This window comes from Colletotrichum spaethianum (genome assembly GCF_022836535.1).
Source record: "Colletotrichum spaethianum MAFF 239500 DNA, contig19, whole genome shotgun sequence".
NCBI classification, from domain to species: Eukaryota; Fungi; Ascomycota; class Sordariomycetes; order Glomerellales; family Glomerellaceae; genus Colletotrichum; species Colletotrichum spaethianum.
In genome coordinates, this window is record NW_026054789.1 from 795975 (window position 1) to 819251 (window position 23277).

Genomic DNA, 23277 nt, shown 5'->3' on the forward strand with positions numbered 1-23277 from the left:
CTATCAAACCCAAAACCCAAAACGTCCCCCATCTGCTCTTCTTCCACAGCTACTGCGACTACCATTGCGACTGCCTTTCATCATACACCCATCAGCTCGCCTCACTTAACCTACGTTTCTTTCATCCTTCATCGTATATAACCCGACGCCATCCACAACGACATCGGCCTGCCGTCAATCTCCACCGATAATCCCCCAACCGTCACCATACGAGGTGCACGTAAACCAACATCAGCCCACGTCACGCGACAACTCCTAACCGACTTCCACATGGCGCGATCCCAAACAAAGACCCTCCCCGTCATCCCCTTGGCCCGTGGCACCATCCTCTTGCCAGGCGTCGCGCAGCGCATCCCCGTCACCGCCGCCCGTCCCGACATCCCCGCCCTCCTCGCCAACGTTTACACCCGCGCCGCCTCCGCCGCACCGAACGAGCGTATCGACGCCGTCCCCATCGCTTGCGTTCCCGTCTCCTCCCCTTTCGTTGGCCCTAATGGCCAACTCCTCATCCAAGATGCCGACCAGATGGACGAGTCCCTGATCAAGGAGGTCGACCCGGGTACCGCCCGCAAGGCCGATCTCTTCAACTATGGCGTCGCCGCCCGGATCACCGGCATCGAGGGGAGGGGTACGGCCGAGTTCGCCCTACGTGTAGAGGGCATTGCGAGAATCCGTGTCGAGAAGGTCACACAGGAGAGGCCACACTTTGAGGCCAAGGTCAAGTACTTCTATGATGAAGGTTAGTGCACCGTCTCTTTCCGGACACCGTCGATCGTACCACACAGGCTAACATTCTTCATAGTTGCGACGGACGCCCAGATGCAAGAACTCTTTTCCCTCCTCAAGTTGCGATCACGAGAGCTCGTAACGATCCTCCGCATATCCGCACTCCTTCCCAGAAGCCCAGATAGTCCCGGTGGCTTGTCCCCCTGTTGACTCGGCGGCTTGAGATGTTCATCAATAAGAAGGAGCTCAAAGACGCCGGTCAGCTTGCCGACTTCATGGCCAACATTGTCGAGGCATCATACGAGGAGAAGCTTGAGGTTCTGGCAGCCCTCGACGTCAAGGTCCGCCTTGCCAAGGTTATTGAGCTGCTGGACCGTCAGGTCAGCGGTATCAAGAACAACTTCAAAATCACCACATTCACCAGCGTTCCTGTGCAATTCCTCGATAAGCTCAACGACAAGACATCCCGCCGCGTCGGACCCAACGGCGCCCCGCTACCGCCCAACACCATGTTTCCACCTGGCCCCAACGGCGTCATGGGCCCTAACCAAGACGAGGAACAGGAGCCCAACGAGTTGGAAGAGCTCAAGAAGAAGCTGGATAAGGCTAGACTCCCACCTGAAGCGGCCAAGATGGCCGAGAGGGAACTGCGGAGGCTCAAGAAGATGATGCCTGGCAACCAAGAGTACCAGGTCACTCGGACATGGCTGGACGTGCTTGCTGAGATTCCCTGGTCTGTGACTACAGACGACAGACTGGGACCTGACACGCTCGCCAGAGCCCGAAAGCAGCTGGATGAGGATCATTATGGTCTGGACAAGGTCAAGAAGCGGCTGGTTGAGTATCTGGCCGTGCTAAGGCTCAAGCAGTCTATCAACGACGATGTCGATGAGCAGATCAAGAAGGCAGAGCAAGAAGCGGTTCCTCCCGAATCCGATAAGGAGGAAGAGTCCGAGAAGAAGGAGGCCGCCGATGCCGATCTGGAGGAGCGGACGAAGCTGGCAAACACCAAGATCGATGTACTTCGATCGAAGCGAATGGTCGACAGGTCACCCATCATGCTCTTGGCCGGCCCGCCTGGTGTGGGCAAGACGAGTTTGGCCAGGTCTGTCGCCACAGCTCTCGGCAGGAAGTTCCATCGTATTTCGCTTGGCGGTGTCAGAGACGAAGCCGAGATTCGTGGTCACCGACGGACCTACGTGGCAGCCATGCCCGGTCTCATTGTCCAAGGCTTGAGAAAGGTTGGCGTGGCGAACCCTGTGTTCCTCCTCGACGAGATTGACAAGTTGGGCATGTCCAACCATCAAGGGGACCCGTCCGCAGCCATGCTTGAGGTCCTGGATCCCGAGCAGAATAACTCGTTCACGGACCACTACGTTGGCCTGCCCGTTGACTTGAGCAAGGTATTGTTCATCGCCACCGCCAACAGTCTGGACACCATCCCTGCCCCGCTTCTGGACAGAATGGAGACAATCTATCTGCCGGGCTACACGACCCTTGAGAAACGCCACATTGCAATGCAGCACCTCGTGCCCAAGCAGATCCGGGTCAACGGACTCTCGGAGGACCAGGTCAGCTTTGACAAGGAGGTCGTGTCCAAGATTATCGAATCATACACCCGTGAATCAGGGGTTCGGAACCTTGAGCGCGAGATTGGCTCCGTCTGTCGTGCCAAGGCTGTTGAGTTCGCTGAGGCCAAGGACGGAGGACAGCTTGAGACGTACAGGCCGCAGCTTACGGTTGAGGACATTGAGGAAATCCTAGGCATCGAGAAGTTTGAGGAGGAAATCGCCGAAAAGACGAGCAAACCTGGTATCGTTACCGGTCTGGTGGCGTACAGCTCGGGCGGCAACGGTAGCATCCTGTTCATCGAGGTTGCCGACATGCCTGGAAACGGCAGTGTGCAGCTTACCGGTAAGCTGGGAGACGTGCTCAAGGAGAGCGTCGAGGTCGCTCTGTCTTGGGTCAAGGCCCATGCGTACGAGCTGGGCTTGACCTCGGAGCCGACTGCCAATATCATGAAGGAGCGCAGCATCCATGTCCATTGCCCCTCGGGCTCGATCCCGAAGGACGGCCCCAGCAGTGGTATGGCACAAGCGATTGCCCTCATTTCCTTGTTTTCTGGCAAGCCTGTGCCTCCTACAATGGCCATGACGGTAAGCATCCCTTGAGTAACGAGATGACCATCAGAGAACCGGTTCACTGACACAACATGTTGTACCACAGGGCGAGATATCATTGCGGGGCCGTGTTACTGCCGTCGGAGGCATCAAGGAGAAGCTCATCGGCGCCCTCCGAGCGGGCGTCAAGACGGTGCTACTCCCCGCGCAGAATCGGAAGGATGTGAAAGATCTTCCCCAGGAGGTCAAGGACGGCTTGGAGATCCTCCATGTCAAGTAAGTCTAGCGCCCTGCCCCTTGTCTCGTGTAGCCCAACCCGTCGCTTCTTGAAGTTGTACCCCCTATCACCAACCGTCTACACTTTTGTCGTCGTCCTCCCGATGCCGTGCGGCCAATTCAACAACTCTTGAACCCCCGGTCCTGGGACTGTTCTGCTTAATGTACCGTGCCACTGACGTTTGTCTCACCTCAGTCATGTCTGGGAGGCCATCCGGCTCGTGTGGCCCGACTCTCAGTGGCCCGGCGCGGAGCCCTTCCCTCCCATCGAGAGCCGGCTGTAAACATTGTCGACTACTCTGCGATGTGCTCTTTGCATAGGCACATCTGCGAGCGCTTGCTTTTTTGTACTACTCAACTCAGACATCTCGATCGACATCATATACCGAGGAAACCGCTTCTTACAACGAAAATGCATGTAACGAAAGGGAAGCGGCATTGTGCAGGGGAACTAGGCCTCGGTTGGTTCGGCGTTTTACGGTGTCTCGGGCGCGTGGGACGAGCGCGTGGGACGAGCGTCCCAGACATGTACTATCCAGCACGCTTTTGCGTGCAACGTATCCATGTCTATATGTATTGATTTAATTTGCATTATCAACATGTTTTCTGCACTATTGTCCTGTTGAGACATTGTTCGGGCGTCACATTGTAGTGAATCATCTCCATGTCCAGCTCAGCCCATTCTCTTCTCCCACGTTGCTATGTGATGGGGTGAGCACCGCGTAGTAGTGGTATCTGTGATGCCCACGCTTCCGTGCCTGACCAGTTCACGCAAGGGTTCCCGATGAAACCTGCAGAGACTGTCGCGGACACAGCGGCTTACGCGGCTAACCTCTTTGATTGAATTGTCACCGTGCCACTGTCGGACCAGTGACGGGGAAAGAGCCGTCAGGAGGGTAAACTGGCATGGCACGATGCCGTGGTCTGCTCGGGATATACGACGGGATCGAGCGCAAGAACAAGAGGCGGGACAAGATAGGGGCGAACACGCCGCTGGACAGCCAGCTCTAAGGAAGACTGAAACCTTTCCTCGTCATGTGCCATGTGCCTTGTCGTCGTGAACCCGTCTTCGTGGACGAGGCTCGATGAAGTCCGAGACCTACCCTCTGGGGGGGGGGGTTCCGTTGGCAAATTGGAGATGGAGCTCGGCTTCTTCCTCGGGTACTCTGTCCCAGACCTAACGGCAGCCTGCAGAACGAGATTCTCGGTGACCTTGGTAACCCAATCAGTGGCACCCCCGGGCGTCTGGCACACGCACAGTCCCGTCCACGTCCTGTCCCCCATCCCCCGCTTCCGCTGCGCTGCCACTCCAGGCCCCGAGGCTGCGGGTAGCCGTCCACTCCAAGGCGGCTGGGAGAGGGAGAGGAAGGCTGAGGTGAGGCCGATGGTGAAAGCCTGCTGGCTCCCGCCGCTGGTTCCTGGGAAGGGCCACCGCAGAGGGGAGGAGGTCAGGGGCTCGGGCGTTGACGACGGGGCACAAGTGTTCCTTTTTGACCGCGGACGTCCCGACTGCCGCCCCGGGCTGTCACGGCCTCGGGGTACCCACGGTCATGAAGATGGGCCATGCAACACAGGCACCCGACGGCCGCGGGCTAAGAGGAGGAAATCGATGCTCAGCTGTCACGAAGGGGGTGGGTGTGCGGAGGGCTGTACTGAGCGGACGCCGTTTGCCTCTAGATCCGGCGGTTCTTGGACAACGCCGCGGGCTCCTCCACGCCCCTCCCCTTCTCTAAATCTTCGTGTCACGACATGGCCAGAACCTACTGGGACTCGATAAGCGAAATGTCCTATTTCCCGGGAAGTTCGTCTTGGTTGCATGGAGAAAAGGGAGGGAGAGGGGGGCATGTGCTACGGAGACTTCTTCCCGTCTCCTCTTTGCCTCCCGTCCCTCTCTCTCAGCTTTGCTTGACATCTACCCGTTGGGTTTAGTAGCGCCACCCACCATGCCGTCGCGGAGGTGGCTTGACGATAGTATGGGAATGGCAAAGGGAAGGGGAACGCCTATCCCAAGGGGAAATATCTCCGAGGAACCACGGTCCGGGTCTGTGAGAAGATAGTCTGGGGCAGGAACAGATATCGCCATGAAGGATGCTTTGACACTATCGTATCGATATTGTGAGGTTGTGGTCATTAAAGCTAGCTCATGTACTAGGCATTTGGGCTTTACATTTGCTATACCGACGAGAGAGACTAAACCCAGCGACCCCCTCCCAAAGCCGCTCTACTGGCGCTAAAACACATGCCAGTGGAAGCCAGTCGTTTGCCCTCGCATTCGAGATCCGGGGCTATTGGCACTCAGGAACGGGCCCAAGGAGGGCGGCCGGGAGCAGCCACGCGCCGGCGCGGTCGGGATATTACGTTTCCTATTGTTTTTTTCCGACGGTCACGGCGCGACAAATTGACAATCAGGCAATCAGACAAGCGGGGAGGCCGGACTGCCATCCACAAGCCCCGGGCAAGAAGCCGTCATGAAGCCGTCATGAAGCCGTCTCTCGTGCTTATGATGAGGTCCCAAGCCGCTCGGACCGGCTCGATATCAAGCCCGGGAGGCTCAATAGTGTTGGCCCGCTCGGGCTAGCACGAAGCCATTGTGGCTGAGTCGATAATGTTGACAACGACCAGACATGTCGTCTAGTGTTATTCCCCGGCTAAACTGCCGTCCCGTCCACCATTGTGCCTCTTGGTTTGGACGCCAAGTAAGCCGGCGGCGGTAGCTGCTCACGAGCGATAAAATGGACGACAACCTACATCTTGGTGGCAGATCTCGCGGCGCCGATGAACAGGTGCCGCCGTAGTCCATGCGGCACAAACTATTAAGCAGATCGCTTGCAATATTGGGGCACGTTCTAGGCGCCGAGACCGAGCCCGTGGCGATTCTGGCAAAATAGCCTGAGCAGCTTTCTTGACTGGCGGTCCGCTAATCGCCATCCAACCCTCTCTCAGCCTCGTCGACAAGGCTTGTAAATGTTCCCAGCTTGATGACGTCGAAGCAGGGAGTCTACCCTCACTGAGTTCGCGAAATGGTTGTACCCCAGCCCGGCACCCCATTGGGTTCGATAAGAGGCCAGTTGGGTATCAAACAACAGCAGGCAGGTCGGTATGGCCTGATCTCGAGGGCCACCATGTCCACAATCGCATCGGAGACTCCTCCGTCCTCCGGGGAAAAAAAAATGCCTCGAATGTTAAGATCATTGCTCAGTTGAGAACTAGCCCGACACGGTTCGTCGGCAAGGTTTGCCAATGAGATCAACATGGGTTGCTGCCAACTTTCACGCAGCATCTCCATTTCCATGACCCCTGTTGTTGCGTACCGGTAGGTGTAATTTTGACCATTCCAGGACGTCGTGCCCGTGGCGACATCCAAGAAATGATCAGGGTCACCCAAATGCCCCCGACAGCCCAAAGACCCCAAGGAGACGTGTCGAGTGCATTGAATCTGGAATCCGCTAGGCTTGCCCACGTTACATTGACCGCCTGGTGTAGGAAAGGACGTCCTTCTTCGCAACAACCCGTGCTTCACGACATTGACAGGTTGGGATCCGACTGCCGGGCAGCCGCGTAACGCACGAGCGTTTGTATATCCGTGACAATGCAAGATCCTTTGGCAATCCGCACACAGGCCCGTTTTGGTCCGATTTGGTAACCTTGTGAACGATCATGAGGGGATTGCTTGACCGGACGGGGCGCGTCATTTTGTTCTGCCAGGAAACGGCATGAACCCGAAGAGGGGTACCTACTTGCGTGGAGCAGGGCGCCAAAAGCTAGCCAACCGGGCGGTCAGGTCCCCAAGATCCAGCGCCCAGCAAGCTTTCCCTGCAGCGGCCGGGCACATATGTAAGCTTGAAGGCACGTAGGTATGTAAGCTTGAACATGTGCGTGCGGATACAGGTGCCGTCAGAACCAGGGGCTAGGGCCATCTCTTCTGCGAGCACCTTCACAGCGGCTCGGATGCTATCTGTGGCCACGAACAAGGGTGTGGGGGTTCGTCCGATGTCTGTTAGGAACCGACTTTCTCTTTTCCCGCCGCGCCTGTGGCTGGCCACATGCGGCCGACTCATCGGAATTCAGATGCGGTCGTCGTCAGGTCGGTGGAGCCGTCGCAGGCTTTCGTGACAACCCCACCGCCAAAGCGCGCGGGACGATACACTATTCACCGACCGAATGCCTACCTAGCCCAGAGACCCTTGGCGGGTGGTTGACAAGCCGTGGCCCGTTAGCGTTGGCGAGTGCACCACCGTTAGTTGGCCGGGTAGTGTGTTCAGCAGAACCAAAGACTTCCTGGGCCAGTCTAGACGCTGGTGAGATCGGATGTGCGTCACCTCTCTCTCCTGACCCCAGCTTCGCATGGCCTGCCATTGTATTGTATCAAGGACAGCCGAGCTAGTCGGTGTATGCGTTGCAGTCTATTTGCCTGAGTCGGTCTCGAGAAGAAATGTGTCAAGCCCAGCGGTGTGTCGTGATGATTGGTTTCCTTGCCCTAGCAGCATCATTTTCGCTCCCGTCAGATAAAGCGCCGCGGGAACCAGTGGCGTTCTCGGGCCCTCGATACAACCGCTTTCGATGTAACGTCGGCTTTGACAGCCCAGAAGTGGGATTGCTACGAGGTCTCCAAAACCGCACAGATTTCCCAAACCCCGCGAGCCCATCCGTGTGAAGAATCAGAGACTCCATCGGGGATTGTAAACTAGACTGACGTCGCACACCGTGGACGGTGTCGCCGAGCATCTACGGCGGGGGAGGGGGCCCGTTCCAAATGCACCGTCGACGCTGACGAGTGAGTGCCGCACAGGAGTCAAGTCATTTATGGTTGATTCGGTACCCTTCCCCATCGTCGTAACCCCTCACGAGCCCATTACCTACTGTTGCCGTTGACGAGGCGGCCCAGACGGGGGTTCTACCCCTCCAGAATGACACGAGACTGCGTGGTCGTGGTGAGTTGGGTTGGGTTGGTTCGAGGTAACACGCGTGCGTGCGTGCGTCCCGTGGTGGTTGACCAATGCTGGATGACATGATAGGTGCTGCGTGGCCCCGGGTATTATCGCCAGGGAAATATCAGATATAGGGGCCCGGGACTTAGGATTCCGCTGCAGGACAGCAGGCATGACGATCGGCCCAAAGTATCCTGGAGCCTACATACGGGGCCATTCGGTACCAGCCTCCCCTCCGTCATCCCCTGTTCTCCCAATTTTAAATTCGTCCCATCTTCTCAGCCAACCGCCCTGACATGGATGCCACCGAAAACCTAATTGAGGGTCCCCCATGCATTCCGAGGGACATCAACCAGTGGGAGTCGCTGCCAGTGACGATGTGACCGCTTTTTAGCACACATCCGCCTTTGGGTGGTCTTTGCCAAACCTCGACGATGGCCCAGCACCCACCCAGCCCAGGCGTCGTCTTGGTCATGTAGGGTTTGACGTGCTACGGTAGTCCATGGTATTCCCAATCCTCATCACCGTGACTTTGGGGGACGGGGGACGGGGGACGGGGTTGGTTAGGACGACCCGCAGTATGATACGGTAGACCAGACAGGGCCGTGCGAAACCGTCCCTGTTCCCAGCTGGCCGGTACCGTTGAGGATCAGGCGAACGCCGCCCTTTTCGGTAGAGTGTCCGTGTGCGCGTACCGGTATATAGTACCATCTGACATCAACCCCGACCAGCGATGGACGTTCCAAGGCCCCTGCGTTTCTCCTCAATCGCGCAACGTGGACTGTTACAGCGGTGACACGACTGGACGGGTGGAAGTTTGTGCATAGCGCGCGCGGCCCAGGGCTGCAATGCGAAGCGATCGCGCCAGTTTCCTAGATCCTGTCTGGACCAGGTCTTTGGACTACGGCGCTAAGGACCGATCTGCCCAGCTAGATATCCAAGCATGCCAATCTGATCCCAGGCCCAAAGGGCTCCAGGTGCGCGACAAATTCTCCGGCCGGTTGCATCGAGGCAGCGCATGAAACCTGCTGAGATGACGCTTGCCCTGATCGTATGCGCACAAACATGGATTGGCGGCGACGAGGGATCACAAAGAGGCCCGTGAGAAACGAAGGGATTCCCCGTTCGAGTGTCACGGCTCTAGTGTATCATGCATGGCCGTCCTGACCACCCTGGCACTCTGTACCAGCGAATTTTCATCGTTACCGCGCATATGGCGTGTGTTCGAATCCTTGTGTCGTCGGCGGACCGGGGCTGGAGGGCAGTGGTAAGAAGACACACAGGTCACGATGGAGACCAGGACGGACGAAGCCCGGGCCCGTATAGGTTTGCTTGACTCAGTCGACTAGCGGTCAGTCGAATCGAGGATGAGGCCGGTGAGGCAATTGCCATATTGGTTCTGCTGCATGGCGCTGGCTCAAAGCTTGCAGTCAAAGCCAACGCTTGTCTCAAGGACCGCCGACTGATATGGGCAGCCCTCTGAGGAAAGACACAAGTAACGGAACCGGCGCCAGTATGGATGCTGGCCAGTGATGGAGCATGTCCGGGATGCCTTGAAAACCCCGTCGGGCCCAATTCACAGTTGTTGTACTGTATCGCGGAGCCCTGGCGTCGTGGTGGGTGGGGGGGGCAAACAGTCATGTCGGGTGAAATAACGGCGACGGGTTCGTCTGAAGTGACTGAAAAAGGCCGATTCGTCAGTAATTACAGCCTGTCGGTGTCCCAATGTGTCTTCCCCGCCACTTTATCGTCCCTGGCCGCCACGGCAGAGTCGTAATTAATCGCTCGGAGGTCGCTTGCAGCCGACAAGGGTGGGCATGCCGTGTGAGGCGTTTGGGGTACTGGAGGCCGTGGGCAACTCGTCGTTTCCTCCACGACTGGCAAGTCAAGGCGCGATAATAGACCGTGTCGTGACTCGGATGTCCACCGTCTGTCTCCCTGCCGACGTGTGCCCACGACATCGCATCGTGCCGCGGAGGAAAGACGCATCGCTCAAGGTCAGGAGTAGGACACAATGATCAGGATACCTGCTTGCTCTCTCTGGTAGGGATGGGGTGAGTCGTCCGATACGGGTGAGCCTTGGCAGCGATCGTCAGAGGCTGCGACTCGTTATGCCGCACGTCGGGGAAATCGGCCGACGGAGAAAAAAAAAAGATGGGATGACAAGTTTGACATGTGGACTCGTCGGATTTGACAAGGCTCGGGGATCGTTGGGGCCTGGAGTGCTGAACCGAGCCAGACCAGACCTGGGCCTTGCTTGACCTGGGCTGGGCTCTTTGGTTCTTGGGCCGTCACCTGGCTGGCAGCTGGGGGCATCAGCCGGCATGCGCCTACATAGTACCTGGCGATGGGCGTGGGGACCAGAGTTGGTGACGGCGCGGTACCAGGTGCGTGGCAGGCTAGTACGGTAGGTACGTATACTAGTAGGGTGGCAACGGCGTTTGATTGATTGCAGGATGTGCGTTCGGGTAGACCAGCAAGCAGCACACCCCCTCCCAGTCTTGCAGATAATTCAAGTACTCGGCCGAGTGGTGAGGTCTGTTAGGAATTCAGGTGAGGTGGGGAAAGTTGGGGGTTGTCGCTGTTGGCGCACGATTCAGAGCACGTCGCTGGGAGGCACTGGAAATTGAATAAGATGAAGCAACCCCAAGGTACCCAGTAAGCCTCTTTTTGGGAGAGTGATGGTGCTGGGGAGGTGCTTGCTTGCTTGCTTGCTTGCGTGCTGCTTGTCGTATAGGTAGTGTGTCCGTGATGCAAGGCACCCAGGCCGACGACCCCCTCGCTACAGTAGATGTTAGTCTGGAAAGCAAAGTGGCATTGGGAGAGGGGACACGACGGACACCTCCCGTCTGTCGACGAACGACGACGACGAACGACGATGGGAGGGTTCCGGACGACGGGAAGCAGGGGACCCAGATGTATCGTTCCGCGCGGCCGACTGCGAAGAAGTACACGATGGCTGGATGAGACATTGTCCGTACGTACGGGCAGCCCTGGGGAGATGCTTGGGTTGGGTGATGAAGGAGGGTCGAGATATACGTACCCTTCTCTGTATACCGGTACACCAAGTGTGCACAGCAGAGCAGTGTAGAGTACCTAGGTCCGCGTAGCGGCACAACAAGCAAGATGCACTACCTAGGCGCTGCAAGGGCGGGCGGGCGGGCAGGCGGGCAGCCCAGCTTTGCAAGGTCTCAGGGAAGCTGCACCGGGGAGTTTTTTTTTTTTTTGTCTGATGTTCTTCTGCTGCCCCAGTCGAGCGCAAATTGAGTCCGCGACACCCAGCGAAAGGCTGGGTCTGGGGTGTTTCCGTCGGAGCATTTCATTAAGTTGGATGAGGATGTCCGAGGCGCAGAGGGAGAAACCTGGCGGGTTTGCTGCGAAATGTCCGTCGGCGAGGCAATTTGCTGGCGACGCATCCGCCGAGGCACGGTCCTGCGGGACAGTCTTGATCCTTCCTGCCTTGGTCCGATGTAACCTTTTTGCGGATACCGATGCTCTCGGAGCAGACGTCTCATGGATGGCGGCCCTTTTGCTATTTTTATTTTTTATTCTCTCGCCATGGCCGGTAACGAACACGAGGACGGAGATGGAGAGGGACAATGAGAAATCCACAACGGAAGGCTTCACAGGCACAGATGGACGGGTACGCAGCGTGAAGCTGGGAGCTTTAGAATCCGTCCATTGATGGATAGTGCGTACCAAAGTATGCATTCATTGGGAGGTGGCTGGCAGACGTCGGCTGCCGTGGTGGAGAATTTTCGTCGTCCTTTCTTCTCCTTGCCTGCCGCGTGCCCTACGGGCGTGGCGGCGCCAGTCAGGATTCGCCAAAGTCGGGAGAGGGTGTCCCCAGGTAGAGAAGGAGAAGGAAGAAAAAAAGTTCAGAACGCTGTCGCAGCTTCCTTCCTACCTTCGTTGGATGGGGCCTCGTCCTCACCCTCATCTTCATCCCCATCTTGATCCACGTCCAGTACAGTCCGGTCTAGTCCACACGTCCTTCCGAGCTTGCGGCAGTCGACGGCGCCTGCCTTTCACGGAAGGAATCTGTGCGGATTCACGGTGGGTGGTACCTGGATACCTGCCTTACCTATTCCACCTACCTGCTTATCTCATCTCCGTCCCGCCTGCACCCTATCGCGCTCACTCAGGTGATAGGGAAGCCAGATAAGGCAAGCAGAGTCAGGTCTTGTCACATCTCATCGCTCCTGCCTTCATCCGCCGAATTCGAATTCCAAGGTTCCTACCTACCTACCTGGGTGCGATCCCAGGCTGCATCGTCTCCTCCAATCTCGTGCAGTACATAGGAGGGCAGGTGCGCGCTTTCAGGTGAGGCGGACAGGCAGGCAGGCGCGGGAACACGGCTGTCATGTGCAAAATATGCTGTTCGATCCCATCATCGTATCCCAAAATGATTGCCTCATTTATCTCCGCCTAGCCTCAACCACCCTCCATCACCCAACGGACTCCATCGAGGACCCCATTCCAGACTCCATCACAGACCACCACAGCCTCCCCGTCGTATCCCGTCGCATCCCGCCGCCGTGTCTGGGCTCGGCTGCCGGAGCACGGCGAGTGGATGCCCAGATCCATCTTTGGATCTTATCCTATCCCTCCCATTGTAGGTATAACCATCAATAGTAGCAATCACGGATACCCAAACTTGTATCCGGGCTTTGCTAGCAGATGGATTCTCCCAATCTCTTGGATTCTTGCCGCCACCCTTTCACAACGGGACTCACCCCCGCCTCTCCCACCTAACCAGACAGGGTCGGCCGTCGTCGGTCACCACTCGAAAGATCCACTCATCAACCGCCACCAAAGAAAGCACATCCACATGATGAACATTGCCCGTGCCATGTATCTGCCGAGGTCAAACTGTTCTTCGTTCCCCCTTCTCGCGTCTTCTCCACTGATGAATCGACATCTCGCAGCTTTGTAGCGTACGGATGGATACCCTAGGCCCAACCACAGGCACCGCTCTGGACCCGGTCCACGAACAAGGCATTTGTTTGCACCTCGCCCGGACAGGAGTTGCACTACCCAATGGTGCTCTGTCGACTCGGCTTCTCTGCTAGACGAGCCGTGCTTTGCTACGCTCTCATCTCTGCCCTGTGTCTGACGATATGCTCGTCCATACAGAAACCGACGTTGCTTACCAGCCGCCAATCCCTCCCCATTGCCGACCCACTGCCGACCCACTGCCATGTTTATCCTTCTCAAGCTTCGAAGCTGCAACGTCTCTCGGTCGTCGCCATGGTCCCCATCGTCAACACAGTACGAGCCTAGACCTGGCCATCGCGGTGGACACTTGCGGCACTTCCGACCGTCTAGCTTGTCGCGTGCGTACCTCGATGTTATACGTGGGGCACTTCGGAATGGAGGAGCGAAAAAGCCAAAAAGGAAAAAACAAAAAAACAAAAAAAACAACAACTAAAAACCAGAAACTCTCCGGGGCGGAGGCAACGACACCAAGCATCCAGGGAGCACGGCCCCTCAACTTCGGAGCAACTAGCTCCCTTATGGTTATACTTCCGTACCACATCACATCGTACCCGCTCAAACAGCCTTTACTTCCTCATCGTCATCGGGATTTTGACTCGGTCGCTCTGCGTCTCGTGCCTTGACAGTAACATCTGCATTCCAACGCAGAGTCGGCCATCCCCTGAATTATATTAAGCCAAATTAATGCAGCAACTTGAGCTATGGTACCTGGTCAGGTAGCGACCCGTAGCTTCCTGCAACCTCTTCTTCAGCAGCGTTGCAACGAACCATGCCCAGACATCCCGCAGCTTGACGAACGTGCCAGGAGTTGCCCTGCCCTGTCGGCTCCTCCCACCCCTACCCCTCCCTCCGTTCCTTCACCACGCCCGCTCAAGGAGGGGGGTGTCCCTGGTCTGGCCGCCAGAATCCGAGCAGATTGAGAGTCCACTGATACCCATCGAAACTGCTTCGACGTCCGCTTGTCCGGACGGCATCACACGGCCGAGATATCCACAGCCCTTTGCTAACTTACACACACACACACACACACACCCCAGTCACACCTTTCTTGTGCGGTCTCCATGCCTTCTCCAGCTGCGTTCAAAGACGCGCCAATTCTCGGCGCATAAACGTTTCTCTACTAGACGACACAGGCAAGACGGCATGCTATGTGTTCAAGTTCGCTTGCTTTGCTCCTCTTTTGAGCTAACGCCAATCGTCATCCTAACCTTCTCAAAGAGCAAGTGCCGCCGAGTTTTTGCTTGGGGTGCCCGCGGCGGTCGACATAAATGTGAAAGCATGGAGTCCGAGGAGCAGCGACTGCCACTTCAACAGCAAAGCATATCAACCTCCCGCTGCGGGGTAACATCTGAAGTTCGGACGATGCATACATCAGGACGTCTAAAACAAGGCCTAGTAGCATTGCCAGAAAATAATGGATCATCGCGGCGACAGCTGTCGCGGGATACTCGCTGAGACACGCGTCGACCCGAAACTTGACACAACTACGAGTCATCGGGACGCCGATCGAAATGCCCACATATCCATCTCGTCTTTTGACCATGAACCGCGAGTACTGTTCCTAGCAACGAATGGTGCCCAGCTACGATACTTGAGCCTATCCTCGGTGTCGGACCCAAGCTATCGGGGCGCCTGTAACGCAGCCAAAACTGGACCAGGCACTTTGACGATACACGATGCATGAAGGGACCGTGCACCAGCCAGGCGTCTTCGACGCATCTTACAGGCGACACCTCGATTTCTCGGACGATTTACGATGATGTGCTGGGGAAGATGAGGGGGAACAGCAGCAGATCAAACAGGTCGCGGGAACCTGGACTGCCGAATCCCATTGGTTATCCAAGCGAAGTATTGGCATCGAAGTCTTTGGCAAGCTGGCTTGTGTCAACTCAAAGGAATGGCTTTGAGAATGGCACGTCAGAGGCAAGTTGCCTTCTAACAGGAAGTCGTTATTAGCTTCAGTCTTGGGTCCAAACGCCTCAATGCAGAGTACGTCGCGACGTCTCTTTTTTCGCCACGACTGCAGACAGCACTATACCTTTGGCAGGCCAGCCTCGACGATCCTGCTTAGTATGGATAGATAGCGCCTGGGCTTGGGCCGGGTCATCAGACAAAGGGACCAAGGCAACCGTGGAGGCATGTCTACCGAGTCCAGGGTGGAAAAGACCACTTGCGGCGCCTTTGCTAGCGGCGCAACCAGGGCTAACCCAGTGCCCGTGGTATCAGCGCGGGACGCAGATGCCAGCCGAGCGCCCTGCAGATCGATACCTACCAGGTTCAAGAGTACCTGGCTCCGTGAGCTCTGTTGTCAATCCAATAAGCTTGCCTATGAGAATATGCACAGAGTATCCAGGCGGCTACTGTTGTCAATGAGAGTATCATCTCACAGCAAGCGAGCTTCAAGTCGTTGTCTTGGTAGTCGGTTTGACATGTCTTGGTTGGGGTGCAAGCGAGAGACCCAACTCCGAAGCAGTACACCGAGAGGTGACGTGACGACAACAGATGGGCAGCAAGCGTCTTTCGCCTGTCAGCCAATCCCGCACTGGAAATTTCCATGGTTTGGCTTGATCCACAGTGGCCTTGGAAGACTACCAACGTGGTCAGCGGCCTGGTACCAAGCAAAGGAACCCTGTCGCATGGCTTACCGGCTACCGGCTCTGGATGATACCAATCTTAAGCAGCTATCTGGAACTCATTTCGTTGTGGAACAACAGCCACGATCGCCCATGGAACATGCGCTTACAAGGTTCGGCTGGAGAAATCTCTGGCGCGCTTGCTAGTGGTCGAGACGGGTGAACCTCTATCTTCGCCCGCAACAATGACGATCAGATGATGGGACTTCTCTCGCGTTCCATGAGATTTGGGGAGCCACAGTGTTATCCTCCAGACGAACGATAAGACATGGCCCCTTGGCCAGGATGCAGCGAGCCTAGACCTGTGCATCACTACGCCGCGTGAAAAGCGTAGACGTAGTTCTCTCTTAATTGGGACGGCACCCGCAGGGTCCTCGGAGGCATCAAGGCGATCACACTATTGATCAAGCCCTGATGGTCCCCACGCTAGAGCCGACCGTGTCAGGAACAGCAGCACCCCGAAGAGTGGCTGTTTCGATGCACACACATCCATGGAAACTCTGCCACGGACACTGGCCCGCAGCTCTGTGGAAGCCAAACCACAACGCAAGCCAGCCACATGGGTAGGTTGTTCGTGGCATAATTATTTTACGGCACGCACGCAGTAGTCGCCTCGGAATACTTCCAATCACGATGGCGCTGTCTGTCATGAAGCCAAATGCATCCACTGGCCCCACGCAAGAGGCCATAAGCCACCCATCAGACAGACGAGCCACGCCCGATCTGAAGGAGATGACATGAAATACTGAGTACACTGGGTTAATGGGGAACAAGCTTGTGGGCCAAATTGGCCAAGTTGGAGAAGCATATACAGGTAGACTGGCAGGAACACAAGCTCCAGACAACCATTAACTTATTAGGACAGATTAGATCCATCCGACCAGTGGACCACGCACATGACCCGTTTCGCAGTTAGGACAAGATAAATGACACGGTCAACCGGTGAAGCAAGAAGCAAGCAAGCCTCAGCCAGAGAGCAAGAGTGAACCAATCTCTTCGTTCATTGGGGTCAGTCGCAGTACTGGTCGGTGGCAGTATCGAACACACGGCTAAATAGGCCAGGAAAAAAGCGAAGGGAGCGTGCGTCTCTTTGTGTCTATCGATCAGTCAGTCGCCTTAGAGCCCGTGTGTCAGGGTCCCTCTTCGGGATGGCACAGTCACATCAGCGCATCCAAAAGAGGCCGAGGGTATGGCCTTGGTTGGGGCCAGGTCGACATCCTGTTGGTGGATTTTGGTCTTTCCCTAAGAAGCAGCCAGACCGTGAGGGAGGGGCGGCGGCAAGCGAGCCATCGTGGCCATTTGGCTGATCTGGCGGGTTGATGGTGCCTGAGTTCAGCGATCTCTGGGCACACACGCAGATACTTGGAACGGGTGCATCAAAGAGGATCCAATGATCCAATGGCGGTTCGAACAAATGGGACGAACAACCTGCATATGACCGCTGCATAGACGCTTCGTCTCACCCCCAAGTGGTGTCGAGGCCTTGCTGTGTGCAGTTGGAGTCGATACTCGCTCAACCATCCGTTCCTGCGACTAGTGCTTCCCCAATTCGCTAATTCACAATGGGGTTGATGGTTGTCGTTCGCAGCTCGGGTGTTATGCGGGCCAGAAACCTTACATAGATGGGTGTCCCCATTGCATTGCTTTCGTGATGCCGGCACTTTTGATTGCCTGTCTGCTCCGCTGTGCGGTAGCTGCGCTGTATGGGAGGTTTACCGTCTGCAACGGGCCCAAGACTCTCTGGACTGACTGCTGGCAATTGTCTCGGCCATCATGCACCGCATCTCAGAGGCACTGGGGAAGAGTGAAGAGATGCCCGATGAGGTACCACAACGATGGAGCGGAACTTTCGAAAGAAGCAATATCCTGAGGTAAACATGGGGGACCAACAAGCAAGGGGAGTCAGCCTCTGAAGTGGATGATGAGCCGCTTCACAAAGATCAAGTTCCAGAACGTTGCTGGCCGCCAGGGACAGGGGGTTCGAAGGACAGTGCACCAGCACAAAGAAGCTGGCGGGACTTGGAAGCAAACAAGCCTCGAAGAAAGGCTACGAGAATATTCGAGGCAAAGCCACCTGAACTTCGCAGGTAACCCTGGCCCTGCGAGCGAAGGGAGGGGGACCACCACAACCGCTCGGGCGTCAACATGGCAGACTCATGCATACATACAGAGTAGTGTGGCGTCACACCACGGATGCAGCAAGATTTCCCATTTCTTTTCGGGGGTTGCCGGGGCCAGAAGAAACCGAACAACGTGCAGCTTCCCTGACCAGCCTCGTCGTCAATCCGATGTCGCCATCTAGATACGTGCCTGTACACACACACACACACACACACACACACACACACACACACACACACGACATAATGCGACCGGTCTGGGCCACTTCAATTCGTTCTCCGAGTCTTGCCAACCGTCGGGAATGATGATGCATACGGTGGACGAGGCAGTGGCACGGATAACCTTGTTAGCACTGCGTTGCTTTCCAGTGGTATGCCATCAACGTAGACTAGCCCTTTAGCTCAGCTTGAATATGCCTCGAGATTCATACACCCAAGGATGACAGCCCGAGTTTGGTTGTTCCCGCATAGCGTGGGGCATAACACGATGCCTGTGTGAGCAGCAACAAGTCATCTGACAGCATTGGCCAGGACCACGGTTTCGACATGACGACGCTACTGTACGCTGGAGATTGGAATCGCATATCTAATGCCTGACTTTCAGGTCGACAGTACTGAGTGTTATTAAAGACGACCAGGCCTGTCGGTGATGGGCTTTCTTTTCTTTTTCTCTTCTTCCCGACCCTCGCTGTCTCCCCTTGCCCCCCTATGGTGCGAACGGCCTAGACCCGACAGCGCCGGGGGGCGGCACGCTGCATCTCAACCGTGGCTGACTGATTGGAGATGGGGCGCTGGAGAAGCTTCATTTCGTTGCGGACGGCTCAACTGAAGACAATATGAGGCGGCTCGGGGCTGGTGGGAGTTGGCTGGGGCTCGGTGTCCCAGCGCCTGTCCCCATTGGGAGCAAGTGAGCCGGCCGGCTAGGTACTGATCGGAGGCGGCACCGAAGCGACGCACGAAATTTCGCTACGTACTATGAACTCACGGTACGTTTCGAACGAGATGCAGACACAGGATTTATTAGGCAGGTCCGTCTGCTCTGTCGATGCGATGCAAGAGGTAGGTGACAAGGCCTACTGACGGCACCGACCGATCTTGCAGTTGGGTTGGCCGGGGGCCATATGCAAAGTTGCTGACACGCCGACTGGACACCTCTCTTCTCATGCGGCAGCGACGACGGCGAGCAATAACTACAACAAGGCCCAAGAGAAAAGGAGAACAAGACCCGAGGTGTGAGTTGCGGTTCCTGGGCGCCGGTCTAGTCGATTAGGCTATCGGCTCCAGAGAATCATGCTTGACAACCACTGTGGATACCTTGTTGTGTTATATTGGACACCTGGTCTCAAGGTTCACTGGTCGAATAGCATCAGTTGAGCGGTGCGGAATGCATCGGTGCGGCTTCTTCTCTTGGGCTCTTCTATCTCGGGCGACGTGCCTTAGTGACGGCCCCAAGACCCTAGCCCCGGTGCTGGGCTAAGGCAAAGCAAGGTACCTGGATGCTGGGAGAGGAAAGGCGGTGGCGGCGCTGGCAGTAGTAGTTGGTGACTGGGACAGGCCGCCCAGTCCACCGTTACAGCCGGTTTTTCGTACCCGTGAGACTCCTTCGCTACCCCGGGACTAGAGGCTACGGGCGGGCGGACAGATGAATGGCTGCTGGCAATGCTGGGTATGATCTGAAAGGTGCGACCCTGTTCGGATCGCTAACACATGCAGGATCACGGGTAGTACCCAGCTGGTATTCCAGAGCGACCTATTACTGCATTAGCTTGTGAGAAGGGGAAGAGGGGTGCCGAAGGACAAGTCTCGAGTCCGGACGGTAGCCGTTTCTTCCTTAGAGTTGCGGTGAGACGGGGCACAAGACGCATCAACAGGATACCTACCGCCTGCCGACCTGCAGAGTCTGCAAGGAAAGGGACATACGCACAGATGGCAGGTTTCTGATAGACTGAGGTCAAGAGCCGACGCGGACGGACGTCTGACAGTGCTGACCGACGTCAAGAGGTGGGCGCGGCCCGTCTTCGTGCCTGGCTGCGCAAGGACTGTTCCTGTTCCTGGTCCCAATACCCCTTTCCAGCAGGTTCGGACGCAGACTGAGCTGGGCGGACCAGCTCCATACCTCGACAGTAAAGTTACCAACATCATTTCCTGCAAGGTAGCGCGAAGCCTTTGGAAGGGCTAGGATTACGCCTTGAACGGGCAGACGAAGTTGGAGCCACCTCACGCCTGCTCGCGGAGATGGGGAGGCGAGTTTTGTCCTCTTTGTCTTCTGCCCCGCTGCACGTCTTGCGTACCAGTTTTCCTTTTCCCGCCCCAGCCTCGACGTCCCCAACCGCCACTAGTCACACTTGCGGAGTACACACCATCCCGGAATGCATCCGACACTCGGCCCTGCCATGTGGCATCCGACAGCCAACGCGGCCGCAGAGACAACGCACGCGACGAGGGAAGCACCATATATCATCTTAGTGCTTGGCCGTATCCCGGGCTGCTCCTCCCAGCGTACCTTCTGAACCACGGACCGGCTTTGAGGGAAGCGGAGGCACTCACAAATGCTTTACCCACTGCGGCATGCCTTGGAGCACTAATCGGCCATGACGGTAACGGTCTCAATGCCTCGATGTACATCCAGTTTCGGGGTCTTGAGTGACAACCGCTCAAACTTGGACCAATTCATCTCGCCTCTTGTCCAATCTCGTTCTTGCACGCGCACGACCCCGAAGTTGGCCACAGCCACACGCAAGCGCGCGCACACACACTACTCGAGTCCTCACGTCAACCGTCAAGCTAACGGAGAGTGGAAGCCCAAGCCCAAGCCCAAGCCGGCCAACCGGTGGAGAGTAACGGCGACAGCTAGTTCTTCAAGGTTCTTCGCCAACGGCCCTCCATCCCCGGTCCATGTCGCCATCTTTGTCGTCCCCTTCCAAGTCTCTCCACCACAAACGCTGTATGCCGGACATGGCAGTGTGGCTTCAAGGTCGGTCTCCATCACCGGTGTCCAGTTGCATTACCATCTCAGCCCTCTGCCCCTGCTTGTTCGCCTTGCCCGCCCGGTCTGGCCGTCAGCCACACAGCCTAGGTAGAGCTTAGGTATCACCCGGCCGGTGGCCACTCGGAATAAGACCACCCATGAGCAGCGGCTGAAGGAGAAATTGCGTACGCTGGTCTTCTTCACCGGGGCCCTATCGTCATTGTCGTCATTCCTTCCCGTCCAGCAAGGCATGCCTATACAAAGACGACCGCGGCCGAGAGACCCTGACTCTCAACGACGTCGCCACCCAGGTGGGACTTCTTTTTCGGGACACCTTCAGACCGAGCACGAGACTCGACTCGACGTTGGCGGGCTTGTAACAAGCCGGGGTCGCGGCGGCCGAACAACCCATCATTCATCTCCTATGGTACCATACATTTCACCGTACGTGCCCCTAGGTTTGGTGCACTACGAATCAACTTGGCCCAGGGCATCGCACTTCCTGACTGTATCAACACGAGCACAGGCACGGACACTATTTATCTGACTCCAACCCAGCTCGGCCCATGCGCGGTACCGCCGAGTCTCGTCGAGAGGTGAAGCGAGTTGCAACGACATCAACAGTCGGTCGGTAAAGACGCCCGGCCTCGGCCTGAGCGTGGCATGCCCACTGACTTGTTGACATGCACGTCTCGTCTGCGCCCACAGTCTACGTTGGCCGCCTCCATTTTCCGGTTCTGCGCTAGGGCGCAACGTGCCGTCTGTCTTTACTGAGGTGACACCAGGCGCCCGCTAAGACAGGCTCCCTGCCTAGCCTGTCCATACGGATACTTTAATCGTGTCTTTAATCGTATCGAAATCTAAAGGGCCCATCCGAGACAGACACGCGAAAGGGACGGACTCGCCTCGAACCGGCTGGGACCATGGCAGACCAGGGCACCAACACGGACGGAGGATAGGTAGTGTACGCCGGACGGCGCGCGCAGTGGAGGACAGGACAGGACAGGAACAAAGGAAATGGGCTAGGGCAACAACCCACTCTCGGAGAGAACGAACGTGGGCGTGACAAGACGAGAGGCCCTGTCGTCCTTTTTCCTTCCGATGCCACGCTGCCATCGGCTGTATCCCTGAGCACGTCCGACACCTGGTCCCTACCTCTCGTGTGCCCTCCCGGCTCACCGTACCTTGCCTCACGATTTAGCCGGTGCGGTACCTTCTTCTCACCCAGATACCTTGCCGCACCGTGCCTCTCTAAAGCTGACGAGAGATGGCCGACCTCCCTTACCACGCACGGGTTTGATCTCCATACCAAGCAACAGCCTCGAATCAAGTCTCTCACATGGCCCATCAGCCATTGCATTCTCTCTCTCTCTCTCTCTCTCTCTCTTTCGGTCTCCATCGCATGGTTTGCAACGGCGTCCGTCCGTTCAATGCTACCTTTGTGAATCCTTCATCTCATCTCTCTGTTGCGCTCGCAGGTCGATCCCTCTGCCCGCCTCTCCACATATCCCACAACCTTCTTTCGACCCCATCAGCCCTGATCCATCCACACCCCTCCTCCAACTCTGCTTTTCCTCTTCTGCCCCATGTCCCCCGTGGCCCCGTCCCACGCATCCACGCCCGCTCGCCTGCGTCTCCCCCCTCCTCCTCCTCCTCCTGCCCTGTACCCTGGGGCTACCGACACAGCAGCAGCTATTTGCAGCAACGACAACGTTGGCGCGAGCTTGGCCTATGCGTTCGTCGCTACGTACCTCGCTATGCCGGGCTTGAACGTGGTTCTGCCTTTGGTTGTGCCTTCGCACCCTCTCCCTCCCCTCCCCCCTCTCTGTACCTTACCCATCTCACCGAGGCCATGCTTTGCATAGGTAGCCGTCCTTGGCTCGCAGCTGTCGTCGTCTTTGTTCGGAGGTGCCATGGCCAGGCGTTTCTACTTGCTGGGTATCCTGATGCCAGGATAGAAATGCCTTTGCTGCATCCATACTTTCTTCTCCTACCTAGATCCGATGTCTCTCCTGCTGTCCACCTATCCACATTTACCTGCCTCCCTCCACCTCGGCCGGTCTCTTCAAGCAATATCAAGTCAATCTTACAGACCCTCCACTCCTCTCCCGCCGCCTGTCTTGATCCCGGCCTGGCGTCTCCCTCTTCTACATAGTGAGTGTACCTGCACCATTCCTACAAGAGCACCCCCCGGGGCGTTGGCCTGTCCCACCCCCGTCCGCTCGCCTGCCATCCATCCCATCTCATCCTGTGCCATCCCATCCTCGACCACCACCACCACCGCCGCCGCCGCCAGTCTTCTTTTCCTCCTTCCTGGCTCCCGGCTACTCCATTTGCACATAGTGTACATATCCATCTGCTACCGGCTCCGACATTCGAGACAACATCCACCCCTCCCTGCTGCTGCCCACTCCCACCTGAACCATGCCTCCTTCGCATCCCCAATCAAATTTGGCACACTGCACACTGCACACGCTGCACACGTTGCACACACACGGGTCACCGAGG

The 23277-nt window shown here is 56.9% G+C and overlaps 2 protein-coding genes across 2 annotated transcripts; both read left to right on the top strand.

Moving 5' to 3' along the window:
• Positions 1-270: 270 nt before the first annotated feature.
• On the top strand, positions 271-936 carry ColSpa_07649 (LON protease 2, peroxisomal; the record flags this gene model as incomplete). The annotated part of the gene is made up of 2 exons (XM_049273861.1): positions 271-739; positions 803-936. The coding sequence occupies 2 exons, from the start codon at positions 271-273 to the stop codon at positions 934-936; spliced, it is 603 nt and encodes a 200-aa protein (XP_049129818.1).
• A 14-nt stretch (positions 937-950) lies between these two features.
• ColSpa_07650 (LON protease 2, peroxisomal) lies at positions 951-3406 on the top strand (the record flags this gene model as incomplete). Its single annotated transcript, XM_049273862.1, has 3 exons — positions 951-2882; positions 2953-3122; positions 3319-3406. The coding sequence occupies 3 exons, from the start codon at positions 951-953 to the stop codon at positions 3404-3406; spliced, it is 2190 nt and encodes a 729-aa protein (XP_049129819.1).
• Positions 3407-23277: the final 19871 nt, after the last annotated feature.